The sequence below is a fragment of the Podarcis cretensis genome (assembly GCF_951804945.1).
Source record: "Podarcis cretensis genome assembly, chromosome: 16".
NCBI classification, from domain to species: Eukaryota; Metazoa; Chordata; class Lepidosauria; order Squamata; family Lacertidae; genus Podarcis; species Podarcis cretensis.
This window is the reverse complement of record NC_137186.1, coordinates 32743875-32769715: the sequence shown is the minus strand read 5'-3', so window position 1 is coordinate 32769715 and position 25841 is coordinate 32743875. Positions and strand designations below refer to the sequence as shown.

At 44.6% G+C, this 25841-nt stretch overlaps 1 protein-coding gene and 1 long non-coding RNA gene across 4 annotated transcripts in view; one reads left to right on the top strand and one right to left on the bottom strand.

The window, feature by feature from the left end:
• The window catches only part of LOC307205152, a 153840-nt gene that overhangs the window by 11524 nt on the left and 116475 nt on the right, over positions 1–25841 (top strand). The gene's annotated exons all lie outside the window — the stretch shown is intronic.
• TANGO2 (transport and golgi organization 2 homolog) overlaps positions 1–25841 on the bottom strand; it is a gene marked incomplete at its 5' end in the record, with an annotated part of 105670 nt that overhangs the window by 34937 nt on the left and 44892 nt on the right. For 2 of the 3 annotated variants that reach the window (XM_079957057.1, XM_079957058.1), the window contains 3 exons: positions 12737–12851; positions 18860–18982; positions 22332–22420. In XM_079957057.1, the coding sequence (XP_079813183.1) occupies positions 12737–12851; positions 18860–18982; positions 22332–22420 (327 nt within the window). The remainder of the gene's footprint in view (positions 1–12736; positions 12852–18859; positions 18983–22331; positions 22421–25841) is intronic. The other variant, XM_079957059.1, reaches the window with a different exon arrangement.

Sequence of the window (25841 nt, the reverse complement as noted above, 5' to 3'; positions counted from 1 at the left end):
GATCATGTACTAGAGTACGCTCTCAGTTCAGAAGAGGCGACAGCCAACCCCCTTAGATGAAATAAATGTGCCCAACCATGCCTTGCAGCTGTGCATCGCAGGAAAAGATTGTCAACAAGGGACACCATCTGAGAAGAGACGCTTGCCTTACTGATCTTGCAGAGACACCTGATTCAACTGCAGAGGAGCTCCAGGATTTGGAAAACACTGCCTTAAGTCACCTTTCAACAGGCAGCACCTGGCAACTGTACCACTGCCCCCCCAAAAAAAACTAGCTTCCTTTTGTGGAAACCTGTCTGGATGCTCGGATGATTCATCCCATGGGAGCCTGCCCCTGGCGCTTCCGAGCTCTCTCCACTGCCAGCAATTAGGTGGGCGCTACCTTCTGTCATCACATAAAGAGTTTCGAAGCATGGTTGTCAACTGAATCGAGCGCACAAAAATATCTTCATCCGAATGTCATTCAAGCTTTAAAGTAACAGCTAGATGTGAAGTAAAGGGCCATCAATGAAAAGAAACCTCCAACATTTCCCTGTCAACAGAAGTTTGACCATCACAATCCCTATTAGTCGGAACACTGGGGCAGGCCTTCTCTCTTTTCTCTCTTTATTAAACACAAAAATCAATTTTACACAGCAAATTAAACATGAATTAAACCACCGTCTGGTTTGAGCGCAATGTTAAGCCATGCTAATTTTTAGCTTAATGCAAACAAGTGACGTACTGCTGTCCTTGCTTCGCTCTTGAGTTTTTGTTACAATAGTAGACTAATACACTCCACCAGCTTTTTACAACCCGGCGCCATCCAGATGGATTTGGATGCAACTCCACCAGCCCCCCAGTAGTCAGGGATGATCGTCAGTATGACCAACAACCAAAGACAATGAGAGCTGCAGTCCAATGCATCTGGGGTGGGGGGCATACCAGGTTGCTGGAAGGCTGTACTAAGTACTGTGGGTTGTAACCAAAGCAGAACCAGCAGAGTTTTACTTGCACAGCATCACTGTGATGGCCTGGGAATCCGATTCAGAGGCTGAACTGGAGGAACCCCAGCCTGCACAGGAGTCCCCACCTCCAGGGCCAGCTGAGCTGGGGCAGGGCCTGGGATCTGAAGCGCCTGCACCTGTGCCGGATCCTCAGGAGCAGGCACCAGGTGAATCCACTCTGGCTCTGGAGGTGATTGAGGACACATTGCCTACAGGTGCGCCTCTCCCAGCCCTGTCAGGGGAAGGTGAGTCTCCCCCTGGGTCCAGGCTCAGGGCAGAGAGAACTGGTTTCCCCCAGGAGGAGTGCTCGCCTTAAGGCCAGGAGAGGCGGGTCTCCTGGGGGCCGGGACCGCCCCTGGCCTCAGAGAAGATAAAGGCCAGTCAGCCCGGTCCCAGGTTGCGGGAGCAACGTCGTTGGATACCTGCTTCTGCCCATACCCAGACCTGTCCTTCCAGAGTTCCCGACCCCGCCCGGCTTCCTGCTTCAGACCCCGCTTTGCTCTTTGTGAACTGTTTTCAGACTCTTGACCCAGGACTGGACTTTGACCACGCCAACAGTAACCTTCCCCCCGGGACCAGCACAATCATGTTTGTTTCCTCCACTGCCTCTTTGAACCCCCAAAATCTTCTCTGGGGGGGGTCTGTGAACCCTCTGGAGCTGATTTTGAGGGTGAACAGGGGGCTTCAGGTGAGAGGAGAGAGGAGAGGAATAGACAGTTCTGCTACTGCAAGTCCCAGTGGCTCTAATGCAGGGGTCCGCAAACTTTTTCAGCAGGGGGCCGGTCCACTGACCCTCAGACCTTGTGGAGGGCCAGACTATATATGGGGGGTGAACGATTTTCACCCGCCCATAAAGAGGCATGAAGATGCTTCGCTTTACCTGTCCCAGTTGTCGTCCCAATAGCCGCAGTTGGGCTTCTCCAGCCAGCCAGGCGCCGTGGCGGGGCAAGAGGCTGCGTTGGCCGGCAAAGACAGAAGCAGCAGCCCCGGCAGAGGAGCCGTGAACAGACGTAGGGGAACTGGGGTTTCGTTGGAGCTTTTACCCACCACCTGCTGCTGCTTCCTGAGAGGCACCGCGGAGAAGAAGACAGAGCCGCCCGCCAACCCGCAAGCAGCGGCCACAGCTGCTGCAACAACCCGCCTGAACGCCATGGGAGAAATGAGAGAGGGAGGCAGGAAGGCCGGCGGTGAAGAAAGCGCACGAGGAAGTGGCACGGAAAAGGGGCGCGGAGAAGGAAGGAAGGGCAGACTGAAGGAGGGGGAGGAGAAGCCGTAGGAAAAGGCAGTAGCAGTCGACAGCCAGCGTCACATGACCACTTTACAGCACCGCCCTGCTGAGGTGGGCAGGCGGGCGAGCCAACTCCCGTCGTCAACAGCACGTGGCGTGGGACAAGATTGCCCCGGCCCTGAGGAGAAAAGTGCCGCCGTGTGAGGGAGAGGGAGGGAGAGGGGAAGAACGTGTGTGCTGGTGATCCACGCAGCGATTCCTGGAACGTCCGCATGCCGGATCTAGAAGGCAATTGGGCCTGATCTGGCCCGCGGCCCTTAGTTTGACAACCCATGCTCTAATGCCACACATGGAACAGACAGTAAACAACTAAAGCAGCAGGGAATAGTTGTGCCGAACAAATCAACGTCTGTCATTAGAAATGAAGGATTTGCACTCTTTTGCAACCGTTTCGCGGCCCTCATAATTGCATGGCAAATATACACCTCTGATTTATTGCTTTATTTTCTATGAAGGGAGCACCTTTGCACTTGAAATATCTCCCCCTCCCACAAAAGAACCCCAAGTGGATGATGCATCGCCCATTAGTCATGTTGCTATGTTTCATCTTAGATCTTTATCCCCCACCCCTCTCAAAGACATACATTCCAGCAATTCCTTACAAAACCCAAGCTGGTCACACATCGCTAAAAAGCCAAAGTTTTTTGTTTTAAGGAAAGAAAGCAAAATTCAGCAAAAAGAACGAACATATCAGACTCGTTCCCAAGGCAAGTCAATCAGATGTTCTGCTCAATATAAATTCATCTCATGTACTATTCCACAACTCCTCCAGGATAAGAGTTTTGTAGTTTCCAGGCTTCTAGATTTTAACTATGTATTTTGCTGGTTTTTTTTTAAAGAGAGAGACGAGAGAGGAGAAATCTATTAATAAAGATTGTGGCAAGAACTTAACATAATTTCAAGCAACCAAGCAAGTTTCAAATACTGCTATGGGCTTCCACAAATATTTCACGCATTTGCAGTAGTGCACAACAGTTTAATGGAATGTGTGCTAAAACACCAATGGTCATGTGCTTTCCATTTCACCCCCCCGAAAAAAAAGAAATAAAGCAAGAGTCGTGTGTGTAACACCCCAGATACTCATCATTGTCTGAATTGCCCTTGTTAATACTCATTGCTGAAGAGTCTTCTTTGATTTCTGCATGCTATGTTAATTTAATCTGCAACTGCCTTCCTTCCAAGCTATTATGGTGTTTGTTTTTTTCAGCTGAACACACTAGAAAACCACAACTACCTTACAATAGGTTATCAACAATTCAAACTAAGCAGCAGCAGCAGCGGTATGTGAATGTGCAGGCTGTATAATGCAGTGTGTCACTGTGTCCATTCAAATGTGTTGACACTAGACACAATGCACCTACAACTTCAGCATTCTTCAACTCTGGTTCCCACACATTGCTGGACTGCAACTCCCATCAGCCCAAACCAGCTTAGCCAATGGTGACCCAAAGCTGGAGAACACCAAACTACTAGAGATCCCGGTAAGGCAGATGAACCCTAAAGAACAAGTCCTCTAGCAATTCACTTATGTTAAAATGTTTTTCAAGAATCCCTCCCCCCCAAAAAATGCAAAAATGATTAGGCTCAGGTACATGAAAACAAAGACCATTCCTGGTCAAACAGGGATAGTTGCACGCTATACAAAATTCAGGATTTTTCTTAAGTGGAGCTTTAGGTAAAGGTAAAGGTAAAGGTACCCCTGCCCGTACGGGCCAGTCTTGACAGACTCTGGGGTTGTGCGCCCATCTCACTTAAGAGGCCAGGGGCCAGCGCTGTCCGGAGACACTTCCGGGTCACGTGGCCAGCGTGACATCGCTGCTCTGGCGAGCCAGAGCCGCACACGGAAACGCCATTTACCTTCCCACTGGTAAGCGGTCCCTATTTATCTACTTGCACCCGGAGGTGCTTTCGAACTGCTAGGTTGGCAGGCGCTGGGACCGAGCAGCGGGAGCGCACCCCGCCGCAGGGATTCGAACCGCCGACCTTTCGATCGGCAAGTCCTAGGCGCTGAGGCTTTAACCCACAGCGCCACCTGCGAAGTGGAGCTTTAGCTCCTTCCATTTTCAAGCTTCCCTAGGTGCATGGATAGTTGGTTCCAGGACAGCGCTGACTCTGGTTCCAGTACAACATTCTAGCCACAAATAGCACCTGCCTAGGAAGTCTCTATAGAAAATGTCCCAACTTGACCATGTAGATCAACTCCTTGAAAGGCTATACACTCCTAAAGACATAAGCAAAAAGAGCTAAATATGTGGAAAACATCAAGCCTAGTTTGCTATCTGCAGAGTCAGACGTAATATAAACCAGCTTGCTTAAATTCAAACCATTTTATAATCTGAGTTCTGCCCCGTTGCAAACCAAAGTTTGCCAATTTAGACTCATCAAACCAGTTAGGCTCTGTAAACCATGATCTGACTGATGTTTGTGCCAAGCCTGTAAGAAATATATTTAAAAAGCTGTCTTTGAGTGAGTGAGGGGGCACCCTAGAAGCTAATCCAGAGCCAGTTCTTACATGTATCTATTAGCCAAGCATTGCTGCAAAAGACTATCTTGTGCTGATTTAAGTAGTCACCAGAGACTTCCTTTAGTAGCAGACTTGAGTGTGATAGCAACATTAATACTTGCCTTGAAGTTGTGGTTTGAGAATTTCAGCAGTTAAGATTCCTTGGAGTTTAGGGGATTGGGGGCAGGACAATGGGAGATGCATCTGAAGCACAGCCTTGTTAATTCAGGACATCTGTAGCTTATTTCCCCAACATTCCACATTTTCCCAGAAGTACACTCTCCATTCCACATACCTCAAACCGTAACAGATTTGAATAGCAAACAGCTTCAGCAGCTAGAAAACACACACATATACAAGCTGGCATTCACACATTCCAGGAAGGGAATGTTATAACTAGCTCAGGAAAGAAGGGCCACATTCTGTCCTCTAAAACTGGGCTGGCAGGTCAGCTTTTCCCCAAAATACTGCCACACACTCTGATTTTTCATCGCTGTTGCCCATATTAGAATGGTCTTCAAAAATAAGATGCAGTGCCAGACTCAGACATAAGGAATAGGAGCTGCCACCCTCAGGACTGGAGGGGAGCATCCAAAGTTTGTTCTACTCAGAAAAGACCCATTGAAATCAATGGAGACCAATAATAATAATAATAATAATAATAATAATAATAATAATTTATTATTTATACCCTGCCCATCTGGCTGGGTTTCCCCAGCCACTCTGGGCAGCTCCCAACAGAATATTAAAAACATGACAAATTTGGCTCAGTTGATTTCAGCTGGGTCTGCTCTTATCAAAAACAGTTGGACCCAACCCTATATTCCTGCAATAGCTATTATATTGTTGTTAGCTGCCTTGGATATCTTGCATGTCAGAAAGGAAGGATATACGTGCTTTTATTCATATGCGTTTTATTTTAAAAGCAAGAGCTAGCATGAAAGACAAGGTATTTTTTTTTTTGAGAGAGAGAGCTTTCCTTTCCTTTCTTTTCTTTTAATCCTGCCTTTTTAGAAGAATCTGCTCTGCTTGGATCCAGAGAGGCCCTTAGATGGAGAAGTTCTGATGAGCAGCTACTGTTCCACTTTGTGCAAGGGGTAGTGTTGGCGGCAAGTTGTGTAATGCACAGGGGATTCTGCGAAGCTGATCTCTGGTTTCCCAGTCCTTTCTTTCTTGTGCAAGAATCTTGCGCTATGTCAGAAAGGGCCCTTCTGCCCGCAGAAGAAGCCCTTCTGCTGCTCACAGGCAGTTCTGGATCCAGTCCAATATCAACCCTCAGAGAGCCTCTGAAAACAAGTGATGGTAACTTCGCCGCAGACAAACAGCAACATGAGCCAGCCACGGAAATTTATAGCTTCAGCGTAAACTGTTTGGAATTATGTTTCAAGATCAATCTTATTACCAAAGGGAATTCTGAGTGCCTTGCGGGCAACGTAGCCACTAGTATCAAAGCCTAAGGGTGAAATATCCACAAGACATCACCGAAGGCTTTTGCAATTCAGAGATTATTGTATCCAATGTTGGCTGCAGTGAATATTTGGCATATAAGCCAACCACATTGCCTGGATTGTTTTACAGCCATCATAAAAAAACACCCCCAAAAACACAAGGGCAATGGAAGGGAGCAGCACTTTCAGAAGCTGCTCACATATTTCTACCCACTTTTGTCAAATGGTCACAAGCTAATCGGAACAGTCCCTTTATGTTGCGTTTTAAAAATATACCTACTTTGCTGTCTTTCCCTCTTCCCAGAGCAGAGAAAACAGTTGGACATATAAGTGAAGCAAAGGAAAATCTATGAGGACAGGGCCCATCTTGGGCTAGCTGAACCAAACTGGAGTTGGCACACTGCAGAATGGAAAAAGGTAAACTAAAGAAACCAGGAAAGTGAGATCTAACCATGTGCCTCCATGTAATGAGAACTCTACTTATCACTTGTTAGAGTAGTGGGGGGAGAGAAAGTGCAGAATGGACTTCGAAACAGGAGCAAATTAAAAGCAAGAAAGAAAAGAACAGAAGCATTTGAAAGTGGGCAGAAATTTCCTATTTATGGGAGAACAAAGATTAATCCCCATCATCTTCCAGTTTGAAGGATGCCCATTGCCAGGGTGGAAGAAGGGCTTCTGCTCAAAAGAACTGTTGCCAGTTGGAGTAGACAGCATGGCAGGTAGATGGAGCAATGGTTTTGACTCCGTAAATGACAGTTTCAGGTACTCACTGACATCGGGAAAGGCAGGGCAGTAGAAGGGAATTTTCAGAAGCTGTACTGTATTTTTAGAGGCTCTTTAAAAATGCTGTTCTGTTTTGCCATTTCTTTATAAGCCACCTCAAATATTCTTGAATTATAAAAAGGCAAGCTGTTAAAAAAAAAATCCAAAGAAAGAAAGAAGAAGAAGAAAGAGGGACGAAGGAAGACGAAAGAAAGAGGAAGGAAGGAAAGAGAAACAAGACTATTTATTACCCAACCTTGTCCAACAGATTGTGCACAGAGCAGGTATTTGTGGCTTTGTCATTGAGAAGGGACGAGCAGGAGCTAATCGTACCAAGACCACAAAGATCTGGTCAGGGCTGGCTCTGAATGATTGCAACAGAACTAGTAGGGAGAGAAGGCTGCCCCCATTTCTGAACGGTGTCTGCCCTCCCTGCATGTTCTCCCCAGCCCCTGGTTCCAGGAGAGCGTTCATCTTCATTACAGAGAGACCAAGGGCAAATTAGCAAATCACAAAGATGCCCTACAGTAGTTATGATTCCACTGGGATTTGAAGATCATCGCTCTAAGCAAGAGACACTAGGAAATGTTTTAAATGAAAGCTTCTGCCTGACCTACCACGACTTGCGGCAGTCTGCAGCTGAATTCTAATGGTCCACTTTACTTGAAGCAGGGAGGAAGATTCTACTACGGATTGTTCTGACCTTCAAGCTATGACATTTATAAAAAGCATTCTCTCAAACCCATGCTCATGATTAACATGGCTCCATCACAAGCCACAGGTCCAGACAACAGAGTAAGGTTGCCATACGGGAGAGATCAGCACTCCAGAACCAAGGGAGAGGGAATGCAGTGCTAGTCAAACAAACAAAGCCAAGTGCCTTCTGAATATCAAGCTACTACTGGGAAGACAAGGGAGAACAGGCGACATGCCCAAGGATTAAGACTTTCTGGGAGATGATTTATAATGAAATGAAAAAGGTATTTAAATATACCTTTCAGAAGAAACCAGAGGCCTTTCTCCTGGGCATGGTCGGCCAATTGGTGTCAAAGAAGGACAGAACTTTCTTTATGTATGCCACAACAGCAGCAAGAATACTTATTGCAAAGTACTGGAAGACACAAGATTTACCCACCCGGGAAGAATGGCAGATGAAGGTGATGGACTATATGGAACTGGCGGAAATGACTGGCAGAATCCGAGACCAAGGAGAAGAGTTGGTGGAAGAAGATTGGAAGAAATTTAAAGTTTATCTACAGAAACATTGTAAAATTAAGGAATGCTAGAAGGAGGTTGGAATGAAGTAATGTGGTTTTAGCAGAAATGATATAAAGGATTAAGTAAAAATGGATTGTTAATTGGTGAAAGAACAGAACGTTAAATTATAGTATATTAAGATAAATCATTAGGATAGAAATAAAGATGGAAAGGATTTGCTGAAATATCTAATTGAATTAGAATACAAAAAAGGGAGGTGTGAGGAGGTCAAGGAAATAAGCAAAGGAAAGAAAGTTATGTAATGGATTGATTTTTTTTTAATTATCTGCATCTTTTTTCTGTTTTTTTCCCTTTTTCCCTGTTTAAATATGTTCTTTATTTTTTCTTTTTGTAACCTTTAAAATCTCAATAAAAATCTATTGAAGAAAAAAAAAAAGACAAGGGAGAACAGGCATTCCCCACTCCGTCCAAAAGAATGAGTGACTGCTGCTTTCAAGGGGCAGAACCAGAGACTGTCCTTCTAAAGAAAAGAAAACGCACCTGAACTAAGCTACACTTCAAGCCAGGGTTAGCCGACGTGTTGCCATCTGAATGCTGTTGAACTACAGCTGCCACCAACTCCAGCCATCATGGCTAACAGTCAAGGATGATGGGAGTTGCAGTCCAAGAATGTCTGGTGCCACATTGTCTAAGCCAAAGGTTCTCAAGCTGCGATGGTGCAAAAGCTCCATTATCTACAGTAAGGTTGTGGAGCAATTAGAAATATCTGCACTTGGTCTTGCACTCAATTTATTTTTTTCTGATGACAGAAATCAAAACCATTTTGAACAAGGGCCTGTGATTTTCACACACTGGTGCAGTCTACTAATTTCCCCTTAAATGTTTAAAAAAGAGTGCTCCTCAGCAGCCTGGCCCAAGGCCCATGATTTTCATAATATAGTGATGATTGTTGATGTTGATGCTAAAGAAAGAATATGATTGTGGGTTTTTTTGCCTACTTCCATTGCATTATAAGGCACCTTGACAGTTATTCAAATATGAGTTACGTATGTATTTTGATTTGTAGAATAAACAAACAAAAATGTTATTAAGTGGTCTGCCAAGACCACCAGCATTTTTAAAGTTGTCAGTAGAAAACCAGTTATTCTCCTTCCATTTATAAGCCTGGGATTTACTGGTCAACTATCCCACGGCAGGTCACAACACATGCCCACCAACTCAGTTTCACTAGTAATCTTTGTATAGTCAAAGCTCCACTAAATACAGGTGATGCTCAAACACCAACCTATTGATTACTAACAGCTGCAGTATGCATTTACAACACACTGGAACACAAATCATGTTTTATTCAAACATAGGCTCACCCTTGACTTGTGCATTGACTTGCTTGCACAAAACCTACACAGAGGTTAGACTATGCCTGGTCTTTACTGAGTATCTATTCCAATTGGTTGCGTTGCGGGGTGGGGCGGGGGGGGGGTTATACGGTCATGAGCTCGGATCCTGATTTGCTTGTACTCTTCATCGTTCATTCATCCAACACTTTTCAGAGGATTTTCCTAACAGCAAAACATCCATTTATTTTATTTTCTTTAAGTGGGTTTGCCACACCAGGGCAACAGAGCCTTTGAATCCACTGAAATTGCACAAGCCTGAAATTCTGGTATGCACCTGAAATCCTACTGCAAAACACTGAGAGTCCAAAGGCTACCTATTTGAAGGGAAGAACTCTTATAACTACTTCTGAGAAACCAGAGTGCTATTTTGGGGAGGGAGAGCAGGAGGAGGACATGGTTTGTTTGGCATATTCTGAATACCCCCCTCTTTGGCTAGCAGCCATCCATCTTTGATACACTCTATTGAGCTGTCAAGAAATGGATATAGAAAGTAATTACTGCCCAGGGGAAGTTTCCTCGTCTTGTCAAAATACATATAGCGTATTTGAAGTAGTCAGCTATGCGCTGTACACACATAAGAATGAACTGGCAAATGCACAACAGGGGAGCAACTTTGGGGGAGAGGGGGCGCATGCCAGCGGTGGGCAGGGCCAGAGTCAAAAGCAAGTAGAGCAACAAGCGGGACCTTTAACTTTATACAGTGAAAGTTATACACCCATCACTCAATCAGCCATCCATGCAAGCAAGAGGCATTATCACAGTTCAAGAATGCATTCCTGCCATGCAAAAGCACTCAAGGAAGGTGAAAAGCAGGGACAGGGTGTGTGTGGCCTGGGAAATGTCTTGAAGGCCAGACAGAAAGGCCTGGAGGGCTGCATTTGGGCTTTGGACTTGAGGTTCCTCATCCCAGATACAGTGGTACCTCGGGTTACAAACGCTTCAGGTTACAGACGCTTCAGGTTACAGACTCTGCTAACCCAGAAATAGTACCTCGGGTTAAGAACTTTGCTTCAGGATGAGAACAGAAATCGCACGGTGGCGGAATGTCAGCAGCGGGAGGCCCGATTAGCTGAAGTGGTGCTTCAGGTTAAGAACAGTTTCAGGTTAAGTACGGACCTCCAGAACGGATTAAGTTCTTAACCTGAGGTACCACTGTATATACCACAGACTCCTAACTATACCGTTAACAGACAATGCTTTGGTTCCTGAGGAGTTCAACATCTTTGGCATCTTGTTCAAGAAGCATTACAAAATACCGCAGAGGCCTACCTATCCTTCAATGCAACTGGCATAAATGAATAAATAATAATAATAAATTTAATAAAGCCAGTTACTGCATTTGAAAGCTAACCAGAAGGCAGCTCGGCTCGGCTGGGCTGAGGCAGCCCCAGTAGGCAACAGGAATGCTGAAAGCAGAGCTGAACTAAGGGTGGCAGAGCCCCAGAAATAATTGATTTACAGATCGGCAAAGGGCCAAAAGGATCGTCAAGCAGCACACACTTCAGCATCCACTCCCGTTTCTGTATTCCACCACAGGAAAACAGAATGATATGATTTATGTTGGCCTGCACTGTGGGGCAGGGTTGGCAAGCAAAATGAAAACATAATTCACATCAATTTGAAGCTTGCGGCAGCAAAGTCTTAGCAACACCCTCCATTTGGTTCAGCGGCAGGTTAACCCAGTGAGCGGGGAATGACATTAATTATACCATTTTAGAGTTAGAATGAATCTTAGGGGCCACCTAATGCAACCCCACCTGCTCAATGCATGGTGCCACCACAGCATCCCTGATAAATAAATGGTCATCCAGCCTCTGTTGACCCAAGATTTTTGCGCTCTAGCAGTGGATTCTTACATCCCTTTCAGGGCTACACAAACGCCTGGTGGATATCACAGTCCCACCACAACTCTGCACGATTAAGTGTGCCACAAAAGTGTATAGAACAAACAGGGTATATTGATAAGAGGTTTAAACATGTGCTTAGTTTGCTGGATCCAAAAAGCTAAGCAGCTGTACTGTTCATAATATACATCCAAACAATGGGCAATTTCCTTCATTCCTATGATTTTATAGATCCGGGGGACGGGGACGCTTTATGCCTCCTTCTAGAAAGGCTACTTCAAATCCAGGTTGAGGTCACCCTCTTGGGTTAATTAGGGCTCTGCCAGGTACTGCAGAGCTCACTAGCACTCTAGTCTCTGCTTTCTCCCAGAACCGCATTCTATATTCATTATGTGACTAATTCAGAAAGCCCCGCGAAGATCTACAGAACCATATGAAATGACACCTGAAGTGTGCTTGACTTCAGATCCACTCGGATTATTGGCAGTTCCCACTTGACACCTGAGATGTGCCATTTTACATTTCCAGGGAGCGACATCCTTGACTTCATCATTATCACCACATCTGTTTCTGCCTCTCGCTCCTTTCTCATTCAAGTTCTCCCTAGATGCCTGACCAGGTGAACAACGCGAGCAGATTGCAGCCATTAGTTTGTAATAACTGTGAGATGGCACCGCGCTTCCTTCCTTATCCATGCCTACTCCTTTTAGTCATCTATGCAGCTTGCCTGGCAATCCCGTCTCCCTTCTCCACAACAGCAGTGTAGCATGGGTAGGGAACCTCAAGCTCAGAGGGCAAATGTGGCCCTCCAGGCCTCCCTACCTGGCCCTCAGATCTCTCCCCAGGCCACACCTCCCACTGGCTCTGTTTCTAACCCCATAACGTTTTTGCCTGGCTGGACTATGTCCTGATAATGCCTCTGGCGTGCCTGGATGAAGGACAGAATATGGTTTGTGAGGGCATGTAGAAACTAGCCTACTGAATAAAGGTAAAATGTACATTCATTGCCCAGAGTAAACCCATTGAAATTAAGACTGCCATGTCCACCAGTTTCAATGGGGCTGCTATGAGTACAACTCAAGACTGCTACAACCCTAAATTTGTTCCTTAATAAAACAACGACAAGAACACAATTTCTTCATTAAAAGGGGGGTGGGGGAACAGAATAGGCTTTGCTCTGACACATACCCATGCTACAAATATTTAGTGCTATCCATTATATGCACCCAATTGGCCCTTGCTTTTTCCTCCCCCTTTGCTGCCTTAGCTGTGAAGTTTTTATATACTTACTTCAAGTCTGCTGCTATTAAATTAAACCCATTGTAAAGGTGTCCTTCTAAGGCCACTTTCTTCAAGTAAGAGTAACTGTCCAGATCTGAAGTCAAAAAATTTGTCACGAGGGCACCTGCAAAGTGGGAGAAAAGGGGGGGGGGTTAGATGCTGGTAGAATGCTTTCCTTTTTTAAAAAAATAATAATATTTATTACCTTTTCCAACAATTTAGACACTACAGAAAAGAAAAACCATACAATACAATAAAACACTACATTACACTAACAAAACACTAACATTAAACTAACAAAACAAAACAAACACAATTTAAAACACATCAAATACTTTCAATAACTTATCTTTCATTTACTTGTTTCCGCGACCTCCTCACACCTCCCTTTTTGTATTCCACTTCTATTAATTTTTTCAGCAATTCCTTTCCATCTTCCTCTATTTTTAATCTTATAGTTATCTTAACTGGTAGAATGCTTTCCAGTGAGGAAAACGGACATCTCCCCCCTCACTGGGCTAGCTCAACCAAGTAGCAGAAATGAATAAGCTTTCTGACTCACTGCAGTCAAGGACATAGCATGGAAACGGATTAACGTAAGTTTGATCAATTGTGTACCAGGCGCACTGTTAATAAGCGACCTTTATATGATCAATTTTTTTAAAAGGCTTTTCAAATGTTTTATGCCCCCCTCTGAGACAAATTTCACAAATAATACCAACCCCATCAAAGCATGCTACACAATGCAATGCTACACAATTAAGATCGTTGCAAATCTGCTGTAGCAGACCCACCACTTAATACCACCAATTAATAATGTGGTGGATCCTCTCCCGCTAACTGCCCTCAATTAAATATAGTGCACCCACCTCACAGTACACCAATTACATGAATTTCTACAATTTACCACAGATTATCTGGCGGGGGACTTGTGTGAGGGAAAACTTAATGATTTAGAGTCTCAGGCAGGAGCTGATCAAACAAACAAGAAACGTTTTATTAAACAAAAAGAAGTTTATGAAACAAAGCGGGTCAGGAAATGAGTTCTTTCAGGTTGAAGTTAACTTATTTTATTTAATTATGTCTCAGGCTTAAACATAATACTATAGACACAACTGTTCTTCAGTTACTAAAAATCAGGCGTTACACTTCAGATGGTAAATGTTCAGGTTTCTAGAATAGAGGCTAAAATGCTCTATTTCTGTCACTTAGATATTACAGTTAAATACTTTCAGCACCATACAGATTCCTTCACAGCTTAATCCTTTGGTTCATGAGGTCTTCTAAATGGTATCACAGACCCAGGGGATCCCCTCACCCCTTGTTACTGGTTTGGGAGTCTTCAGTACCTAGAAGAACTCTCCCCTCCTGACTCTACTGAGACCCCGGTAGCCTGTATTCCCACAAGATGTACCTCTCCCAGCTCAGACTCAGCCCTCCCTGTATACCTTCCCCAGACCCTCAACCCGGTCTCCCTATCCAAGCTGCGAGGCTCCAGCCTCTCGCTTTGGATAGTCCTCCTCAGTGTGAATGCTTAACTTAAGGCAGCCTTGTTCAGGGAAGTTTTTAATCTGTGATATTTTAGTGTATTTTTGGTTTCCATGGAAGCCGCCCAGAGTGGCTGGGGAAACCCAGCCAGATGGGCGGGGTACAAATAATAAATTATTATTATTATTATTATTATTATTATTATTAACTTCCCTCAGAACCAGTTCTCCTGAACTCACTCCCTAACTCCCAACTCCAACCAAACCCTATTTCTTAACCTGAACCTTTGCCCCTCCTCAGAACCAAGCCTAACTTCTCATCTTAAATCCAGCCTTGTCTACCCCTCTCCCTCAGAAACTCCTTTTATATCCCCCCCCCAAGCGCTGTTCCTCCCCACTCTGTGGCTAGCTGACTCCGTAGCCAAACAGAGAGAGGCTCCAGCCTACTCTGGAGGGGAGACTACATCACCAGACTGTGGTCTGGCTCTACTGTCCATCAGACAGTATTTCAAGCAATGCTGGGAACGCAGAGCTAAACCCAGCTCCCCAGGATGTGGGCAGGCATAATATATGCAGAAATGCTGAGAAACGCAATTAAGATGACATTGGTCATGATATTATGTTTGCAGACTGGGAGCAGTTATGGACCACCGGTGTTAAATTTACGGCATGTAATGCCTTAAAAGAAAACTTAAAGAAAATGATTTATAGGTGGTACATGACCCCAGTCAAGCTCGCAAAAATTTATCATTTGCCCAATAATAATTGCTGGAAGTGTAATGAGACTGAAGGTACTTTCTACCACCTTTGGTGGACCTGCCCGAGGATTAAAGCCTTTTGGGAAATGATCTATAATGAAATTAAGAAAGTCCTAAAGTGGACTTTTCCTAAGAAACCTGAGGCTTTTCTTCTGGGTATGGTTGGCCAATTGGTGCCAAGGAAGGATAGGACGTTTTTTATGTATGCTACTACAGCAGCAAGAATTCTTCTCGCAAAGTATTGGAAGACACAAGAACTACCTACTCTGGAAGAATGGCAGACGAAGGTGATTGAATATATGGGACTGGCAGAGATGACCGGCAGAATTCGTGACCAGGGGAAAGAGACAGCGGAAGAAGATTGGAAGAAATTCAAGATATATCTTAAAAATTATTGCAAAATTGAGGAGTGCTAGATGTCAGGGAATAAGAAACAGAGAATTGCAGCTGTAACTAATAAGTTAAAGAAAAAAGGAGTGTAATGAAAGTGAATTAAATAATTAATTATTGGAGAATTGCTTAAAAAAATGTTAAAAATTAAGGATGCAGTAAAAGGGAGGTATGGGGAAGTCGGAGAAATAAGGGGTATGAAAACAGGATTATGAAATTATACATGTTGTATATGTTTTTGTTTGTGTATGTGAATGTGTTGTTTGTTTTTATTTGTGTTGGAAAATCAATAAAAAAATTATTATTTTTTTTTTTAAAAAAAGAGAAACGCAATTAAGATATGCTCTATTCTCGGTACACATCACATTCTTAACGTGATCTTGCAAAAATTGCAATGGAGAACTGGTGGCTAGAGAAAAGATTTTCTCCCTTTCTCTTAGGAGTAGAACTGGGGGGCGTCTCATGGAGCTGGGTACTGGAAGATTCAGGACAGCCAGGAGTAAGTACCCTTCTCTCCCACAAGACGAAGCGATGGCCACCAACTTGGTTGGCTTTAAAAGATGGTTAGACACATTCATGGAGGGCAAGCCTATCAGTTGCACTCAGGTCCTGCTTTGTGGGCTTCCATTGGGGGCTGGTCACTGTGAGAACAGGTTGATGGACAAGATGGGCCTTTGGCCTGATCCAGCAGCCACTTCCGATGTTAGAAGTTAGAAGCCTTGATATTCTCTAAGTCCTACCACCATGGTTACGTGTGGCAGGAACATTGGAAGCCGGCTAATACCGATCAGTCTATGCGCCAAATTCAACTAAACAGTTGCACTAGTGGGAGCCAGTGCAACCAGACGCATTAATACAATAGGGTTCCCTTCCCTCTTCCTCCTGAGCCCCCCCCAAATCATTTTGGGTGTGTGTGTGTGTCAGAAGCACCCCCAGAGCAGTGCTTGGAGGGAGGAGAGCAGAGATTGTTCCATCTAGGAAGCAGAAAGGTTTGCCCTGATGGAACTGTCACAGTCATGGGACATTGAATTCCATCCTGTATGTCCAACTAAATCAGGGCAGCCCAAATTTTCATACCAAGTGGGCTGCAACTTTGACACAGAATCTGTGGGCCATACACTGCCTTGCCACGTGGTGGAGTGAGGCCAAAATTTGGTTCAGACCTTATGCTGCCCTCCCAAAGCTGGCAAAGGGAGGCGAGAGGCTCTGGATGGCTCCTGGAGCCTTGCCTCCACTTTCCCAGAGCTGGGAAACCACTAACTAGGCTTGGGAAAGGAGACAGAAGGACTCTAGGGCCCTGTCAAAGCCTCACACCTATTTCACAAAGTCCAGCACCTCGCTTACCCAGCTATGGGAAGGCAGAACAAGGGCTTGGAGGGGCACCAAATGTTGCCGAGGGCTGCAAAAGAAGGTCTTGAGGGTTGCATGCAGTGCTTGGGGCATGCTTTGGACCATCCTGACCCAAATCCTACTATTCCCTATTTCTAACTGGCAGTGGTTCTCTAGGAGCTCAGGAAAATGCTTTCCCCATTACCTGGTTTGTAACTGGAAATGCCAGATTCAGAACAGATTCAGTAACACTGAGTTACAGATCCTCCAGCAAAGAAGCAGTTTCTGCCTAGTTTCAAACCTTTTGAACAGGAAACAAAAGTGATACCCACTATACTACCTAAACTGAAGCTTCAATCCTGCTTAAGCTTTAGGTATCCAAATATTGGGATAACCCAGCTTTCCGGAGGCCACTGAATTATTCCAAAACAATGGGTTCCCAAGACAGTTAAATGCTATTAATTGTTCTACCAAAATCCCGGCTGGCTGGAACCTAGCATTATCATCAATAGAAGCAACCTAGCAATTACAAGCCCATCACTTTAATATGTAACACATCTCAGCATTTTCTGGCAACAGTTGGAAACATATGCCTATGGAAATAAAATTATTATTTTCAAAGTAGCAAGCAGGTTTTTAGAGCAGAATTTTTAAAGCAGTTGTGTGTTGTTGTTGTTGTTGTGGCTTGTTGTTGTTGTTTTTAAGAGGAACAGCACCACTTTCAACTAACTTGATGTAACCCTGGGAGCTGATGCATGCCATTTCCAAACATGAAATATGTATATCCTAGTATTAGTAGTAGTAGTATATTGCCTTTCATCTATAGATTTCAGTGCAGCTTGCAACATAAAAATGCAAGCAGATATTGGAATGTGACTTTGTAAACCCTGCAAAGACTGAACAAAGGAAGATAAGAATTAACTCTCCCAGCACACCTGGTCGGAGACAATAATGATTATGAAGGACTACACAAGTGAAATGGATTTTATATTTTTAAGAAATAACTGAGGCACTGTTGGTAAGGAGGCAATGATGGTCAGCTGTAAGAATGGACAACAACCAGTGAAGGATGAAATGGATATTAATGAAGAGATGATGTGGATACAGGAGGAAAAGATGGACATATGTTTGCAACAGAAGCGGAGAACCTGATTTTTTTTTTTTTTTTAAATTGTATTCAATTAAAGTAATTCGGTTTGATTTGTAAAAAAACATTGGAAAACTAATAAAAATAATGGGGGGGGGGGACAACCATAAAATGCAAGCTAAAAACGCATAAGAAAAACAACTTTTCACTGCAAGCTAGCCAGTGGCGTAGCGTGGAGGGTGCAGGGGGGGACGGCCGCACTGGGCGCAACATCTGGGGGTTAGGGTTAGGGGGCGCAAATCCATGGGTTAGGGGGCGCAAATTACTTGCCTTGCCCCGGGTGCTGACAACCCACGCTACGCCACTGAAGCTAGCCCATAATGCCTGTGGCAGCAATACTGCATGAGTGCATTCCTATAATCAGTGATGGGAGTACTCCAAACACACTGGAAGATGGAGGGAAAGAAGAACTGAGTTTGAAGTGAGCATATGAACCAGTGGTACAGAGCACATGCTCTGCATGCATCAGCTTCCAGGTGCAATTTCTATCATCTCCAGTTAAGACACCCCTGGCAAGGGAGACCTGGGAAAGATCTCCGCCCCAGACTCTGGAGAGTTGCTACCGACATTGACAGTGAGTAGGGCCAGCTAGACCAACAATCTGTCTCCATACAAAGAGATCTTCTGGATCTATACTGGAGGGGCAGGGGTTGAAAGAGAAGATTCTGGTTTGGTAAGGGAGAGGGAACACAGGAAGCTGCCTTACACAGAATCCATTCAGCTCAATAGTGTTGACTCTGACTGGCAGCAACTCTTCAGGATTTAATTGGGGGCTCTCTCCCAGTCTAATCGGGAGATGCTGGGACCTTCTGTGTGCAAAGCAGGTGTTCTACCACTGAGTCATGGCTGTTCTAGGTTTGGAAACACCGCAACAGAATATATGACTGTAGTAAGGGCAGTGCTGCTGCAGTTTGTGTGATTCACTTTTGACTGCAGGATTTACAGCTGAAGAATCTGCATATTAAGGGAACTTCCAGGAATGTTCATGTAACCCAGTCCCCTCTCGTTTCCATATACATACCTCTTCCTTTTGCATTCTTGTCTATCTTTGGCTGCATGTAGTTCGTCAGGGCTGCCAATTTACCTTTCTTGCTGATTCCAAGCCACGTCCCGCCTTCTTTTCCTTCCTCCATATCCAAACCTGCTAAAAACATTTTTTTTGTTTAGACAAACCTACCCAAATACTTAGAATGGTTAATGTGTGTTTTAATCTGTTTTCAGTTTGCCACCGATTTTAATTTTTTGAATGCTTCAACTTACTGTTTTTCATTGCTTTTATTGAACATTTTATCATTTCATCTTTTTCGTAGATCGTGTTGCGGTTTGCTTGTTTGTTTTCCATTCAAGCAGTGTGTAAATTTTATGAAATTTTAAAAATGCACAGTAACAACAGTAATAAAGTAAGTAGCATTGTTTAAAAAATCTAAAAGGTGTCTGTGGTCTCTGTTCAAGAGTTTCATACTTTCATATCCTCCAACATTTCAGATGTGAGAACATGAGGGACATGCCCAGTTCCAGGGTTGAGTGTGTTCCTTGGAAGAATACTGCCTGATTTGGCTCTCAGTGGGTTTTAAAGTGTCCCAGGAGGTGGGTTAGGGCTGAAAAGTAGTGACTGGCCCAAAGTTACCTAGTGAAGAGTAATGGATGAGCAGAGATCTGAACCTGAGTTTTTCCCAGCCTTAGTCTGATACTCTAAGCCAGCCTTTCTCAACCGTGGATTCCCATATAGTGTTGGACTACAACTCCCTAGCTTCACTGCCCACTGGTTCTGCTAGATATGGATGATGGGAGTTTTAGTCCAACAACATCTGGGGACCCAGGGTTGAGAAAGGCTGCTCTAATCCAAGGGTGAGGAACCCCAGGCCTGGGGACCAAATGCAGCCTTCAAGGCCTCTCTGTCTGGCCTTTCTCTGTCTGGCCCTTCTTAGGCCACACCTCCTCCCCCCAAGCCATACCCCTCACTTCCTCTGCTTTCAGCCCTCCTTGAGTTCTGCCTTTTCCCAAACATCTCCCATTATCCTGGACCACTGGTTATGCTGACTGGGTGCGATGGGTGTTCATGGAATCAAATAACTGTGGGAAGGGACACCAAGAGTTCTCTAGCCCAACCCGCTTGCAATGCAGGAATCTCAACTAAAGCGTCAACGACAGATGGCCACCCAACCTCTGCTTAAAAACCTCCAATAAAAGAGAGCCCACCACTTCTGGAAGGAGTTGGGTTCCACTGTTGAACAGCTCTTATTGTCAGAAATTTCTTCCTGATGTTTAGTCGGAATCTCCTTTCTTGTAGTTTGAATCCACCGGTTTGGGTCCTACCCTCTAGATATTTGAGAATAGCTATCGAAGGCTGATCACCAAAAAATTGATGCTTTTGAATTACGGTGCTGGAGGAGACTCTTGAGAGTCCCATGGACTGCAAGAAGATCAAACCTCTCCATTCTGAAGGAAATCAGCCCTGAGTGCTCACTGGAAGGACAGATCCTGAAGCTAAGGCTCCAATACTTTGGCCACCTCATGAGAAGAGAAGACTCCCTGGGAAAGACCCTGATGTTCAGAAAGATGGAGGGCACAAAGAGAAGGGGACGACAGAGGACGAGATGGTTGGACAGTGTTCTCGAAGCTACCAACATGCGTTTGACCAAGCTGCGGGAGGCAGTGGAAAACAGGAGTGCCTGGCATGCTCTGGTCCATGGGGTCACCGTGACTAAATGACTAAACAACAACAACAATTCCTGTCTCCTCTCAGTCTCTTCTTTTCCAGGCTAAACATACCCCAGCTCCTTCAACCATTCCTCATAAGGTTTGGTTTCCAGGCCCTTGATCACCTTAGCTGCCCTCCGCTGCACACATTCCAGATAGTCAATATCCGTTTTAAATTGTGGCGCCCAGAAACAGCAACATCCAGACACCCAATGGTTTCCCATCCCAGTGGTAGAGGAAGGTCAGAATGATCTTCCCCTCTGCCCTCTGCCAGCCGGCTGCATTTCCATGCTGGTTGTGGAGGAAAGTGTGTTTCCCCCATAGAATGATCCATTCTTCCTTCCTTCCTCTGTCAGCTCCGCTCATTCATCCGCATGGAGTTCCCTGTTGCCTATGGGCTACCAGGCACGTAAATACAAGGCTGCGTAAAGGCAAAAATGATGCAAAACCATTTTACTGCACTTATTTTCCACGCCGGCCCCCCACCGGCCCAGTATGTCTGGTTTTATTTGAGACAAAAAAAGGCAGGTGTTATTAATTCAAAGGGTGTTATTCACACAAGAAATGAAACCTAGACCACTAACACCCTTGAGAATATTTCAAGGCACTATTGCCTTGAAAATGAAGAAAAAAGAAAAAGAAAAATAGGCAGGGAAAAGCTTAAACAGGGACAACAACAACACATCAAAAAGTGGGTTCAGCATCTCCCCACTTTGCTACAGCCTGGTGCCTGGTTAAAATTCAGATTTCAGCATCAAAGTGTACCACTCCACACACACACCCTTTGCATTTGTATAAAAATGGGGGTGGGGAAGTTTGCAGCATACCCTGCAAGAATTTGGAATGAGTGAGAGACTTTCAGAAAGTAAAAGGAACTGCAGTGCAGAGAGAGTGATTTATCCTTACAATTCTTCCTGCCAATGACAACAACATCAAGCATAAAAGAAAAATCTTTGCACCGTCAAAAGATTTTAAAGCTATGCTTTGCCTGCCTGTGTCTCATTTTTATTTATGTGCCTAGCGAGGCTTATGCTTCAGTTTGGCTAGGCAGAGAAAAGATGTTTTTGGTTTTCTTTGAAAGAGAGGCCGAGCATTAAGTGAACAAAAAGGTTGGTTAACTTTTTAAAAAGTCACCAGGTAGAAGGTTGGTAGAGTCGCTTTCAGTAAATTGCAAACTGACAAAAGGCAAAGAACAACACACTTTCTCTTTAACCCCAAGCTATTAAACTATTTTTGAAGGCACTTGTCCCCTGGCCAAAACTGCAAGCTTGAAAAATGGGATATCGGACCACATTTATGGGAGAGCAAAATGCATTTCTGTTACGATTTAACTATGGCTCAAATCACTCGATTTCAGGTGTCAAATTAAAACACTGTTGTGAAAGTTGTAAAAACAAAGACAAACCACCACAACCACAACCACCAGCAATAAAAGCAACATTTCAGAAGACCTCGCCTGTAATAAGATTGCAGGGGTCTTTGAGAGGCATCTGAAATATCACATCACAGCCCAACTTACAGATGATAGGTGCCCATTCCAAAACCCACTTCACATAGATTTACAGTCAAAAGCAAAGAGAGAAAAATTAGCATCAGCATGGTTTAGTGATTAAAGTTTTGGGCTAGAACCTGGGAGACCTGGGTTCAAATCTCCCAGCTCAGCCTTGAAACTCACTGAGTGATCTTGGGACAGTCACCATCTCTTAGCTTTGCTGTGAGGATGAAAGGGGAGAGGGAAGACCATGTACATAAATGCAATATATGAAAAATTACTCAAGGAGAGTGTTACGTACCGCTGAGGATCTCATTGCTGCCGTCCCAGAAGTCAGCTGATTTTGACGGTCTGTGATAAAATTCATCTCTGTTAGCTGCTAAGATAAGCCTGGAGGACAAGAACAGGAAAGCATGGTTGCCATGGATAATGTAAATAATGTTAGACATAGGAGCATTGTTGGCCCACCTAGAGGATCCTTCAACAATTCAGTGGTACCTTGGTTCTCAAACGCCTTGGTACTCAAACAACCTGGACCACAAACACTGCAAACCCAGAAGCAAGTGTTTCCAGTTTGCGAACTTTTTTTGGAAACCGAACATGGTCCGTTTTGAGTGTTACGCTTCTGATTTGAGTGCCACACTTCCGCTTTGAGTGTTATGCTGAGGTCTGTCTGTTTTTGCCATTTATTTTGCGTTTTTGTTTTTGCGGCTCTTTTTTTTTGTTTTTGTGACTGTGTGGAACCCAGTTCAGCTACTGATTGATTGATTGATTGTGAGACTGCAGTACATTGATTATTGCTTTCATTTTATGCATCAATGGTCTGGTTAGATAGTAAAATTCATGTTAAATTGCTGTTTTAGGGGTTGTTTTTGAAAGTCTGGAACGGAGTAACCCATTTTGCATTACCTTCTATGGGAAAATGCGCCTTGGTTTTGGAACACTTTGGTTTTGGAACGGACTTCCGGAATGGATTAAGTTTGAGAACCAAGGCACCATTGTGCAAAATAAACAACAAACCCCCCCCCACTGCATTTCCATCTAAAGACACTGCACATGGCAATGGCCCAACAGCTTCTTATGAGAGGGAAACACTGCTGACCCATAAAGTCAGTCTATCATGGAGGAAGGACAGGACAACATGGACTACCTCACATGCAATGCTAAACCATGGCTTAGTGCTATGCAGACAAGCCTTAGTGAGACCCAGCAAAGAAAACCGTAGGCACAAATACAAGATGGGTGACACCTGGCTTGAGAGCAGTACACGTGAAAAGGATCTAGGAGTCTTGGTTGACCACAAACTTGACATGAGCCAACAGTGTGACGCGGCAGCTAAAAAAGCCAATGCAATTCTGGGCTGCATCAATAGGAGTATAGCATCTAGATCAAGGGAAGTAATAGTGCCACTGTATTCTGCTCTGGTCAGACCTCACCTGGAGTACTGTGTCCAGTTCTGGGCACCACAGTTCAAGAAGGACACTGACAAACTGGAATGTGTCCAGAGGAGGGCAACCAAAATGGTCAAAGGCCTGGAAACGATGCCTTATGAGGAACGGCTAAGGGAGCTGGGCCTGTTTAGCCTGGAGAAGAGGAGGTTAAGGGGTGATATGATAGCCATGTTCAAATATATAAAAGGATGTCACATAGAGGAGGGAGAAAGGTTGTTTTCTGCTGCTCCAGAGAAGCGGACATGGAGCAATGGATCCAAACTACAAGAAAGAAGATTCCACCTAAACAGTAGGAAGAACTTCCTGACAGTAAGAGCTGTTCAACAGTGGAATTTGCTGCCAAGGAGTGTGGTGGAGTCTCCTTCTTTGGAGGTCTTTAAGCAGAGGCTTGACAACCATATGTCAGGAGTGCTCTGATGGTGTTTCCTGCTTGGCAGGGGTTGGACTCGATGGCCCTTGTGGTCTCTTCCAACTCTATGATTCTATGATTCTATGAAGCTGGCTTGCTCAATCAAACAAACAAACATGTTGTATGCCAGGATGCCGGGTTTGCACTAATGTTAAGCCCAGTTTCTTTGAAATGGCAAAGGAACTTGGTAGAAATTCTCCTCCTCCTGGGGAAGGGAGAGCACATACCTGATGCTTAGCTTGAGCTCAGGAAGGCTCATCCATGATACACTCAACTATGGCCTAGTGCTACATGCGAACTAGTCCTGTCCTTCCTGCTGGGCTCTTTAAGGTATGCTCACACAGTCTGCTGCATTGACAACTGGCTGACCTGGATTGCAGGTAGTCTTTGTAAACAAAAGCCAAGCTATACTTGAACCCGTACAGCCTAGATGAAAGAGCTCTTACTGCTGCAAATCAACATTATCCAATATCCTAAGAGTCATCAATCATGGACCACAGATGTTTTGATGATGGAGACAGAGGCAACACTTGAGGAAGACGGGGTGGTGGGTGGGGAGAAGTTGCCCCTTGGTTTGTGTGTCAAGTCTCCAGGTGTAATACAAGTGGGCGGGTGCAGGGGGACAGAGCCAATTTTGCTTTGTGGTTTACTGGTTTGATTGTCAGATTTTACCACTTTTGAATTTTATAGGAAGAGCAATATACAGTGGTACCTCGGGTTACAGACGCTTCAGGTTACAGACGCTTCAGGTTACAGACTCCGCTAACCCAGAAATAGTACCTCGGGTTAAGAACTTTGCTTCGGGATGAAAACAGAAATCGTGCTCCGGCAGCAGGAGGCCCCATTAGCTAAAGTGGTGCTTCAGGTTAAGAACAGTTTCAAGTTAAGAATGGACCTCCAGAATTATGTTCTTAACCCGAGGTACCACTGTATAAATAAGTGATTATTCTTTAGGAACACGTTTATCATCCTCTGGCTAGCTGATGGTTCTACACAATGAATGATTATTCCTGTTAACAAACAAAATGGCCTGTGTCCAATGGATAAGTATCAAAAGGCAGGTGCGAACACACACACACACACACACACACACACACAGACAAGAGACAGACAGAGAAAAGATAGCATTTATTTGAAAGACAGGCATTCCAACTAGCTGCTTCAGGTGGGAAGCAGCAAAGCCATCTATTCAGCTAGGATCTGTTGCTGTTTGGCTCCTCTCCTCCCAGAACTGCCATCTCCCCATGCTATTCTACTAGCTCATTATGGGCTCGTTCACACATTAACATGGAACACAGGTGCAAGCTCTCTCCACACATGTACACACGTGAAAGGCTGTGTGCACTGGTTGATTTGTACAAATGCTGAATGTTGCCTCTATTCAACCAAACAAGTGTGCAGTTCAACTACCCACATACACAGATTGAACGCTTGCTGAATGTACCATATGAGCACCCATTATGCAGTTTCCCTACAGAACAAGAAATGAAGCAAGAGAGGTATCAACAAGGGCAGTCTTCTCCAACTTGGTGACCTCCAGATGTTCTCCATCAGTCCTAGCCTGCATGACCACCCGGTGGTCCATGGATGATGAGAGCTCTGCCCAACAGCATCTGGAGAACCATGGGTTCCCCATCTCTGCATTAGGGGCTTGGAGGATGTGACATAAGCAGGCACAACACCGCTCCTAAGCACTTGGTGAATAAAAGGAGGTCTTTTAATAGGAGGAGAGCCTGGAAGAGGTCGTGTGGCAATTCAATATGCAGCTGAACCCATAAGACATCTAGAGTCAGGCAGAAGGGTCATTTCTCTTGAAGACATACAGAAACACAATTTTTTGAATTCAGAAACCAAGGAAGAGGATAGCATAAGAGCAGTCGATATGGGCAGCAATCCTCCAAGGAGCACAGAATCCATATATTTCAGCTCTTTGAGCTCCAAGTTTCACTCA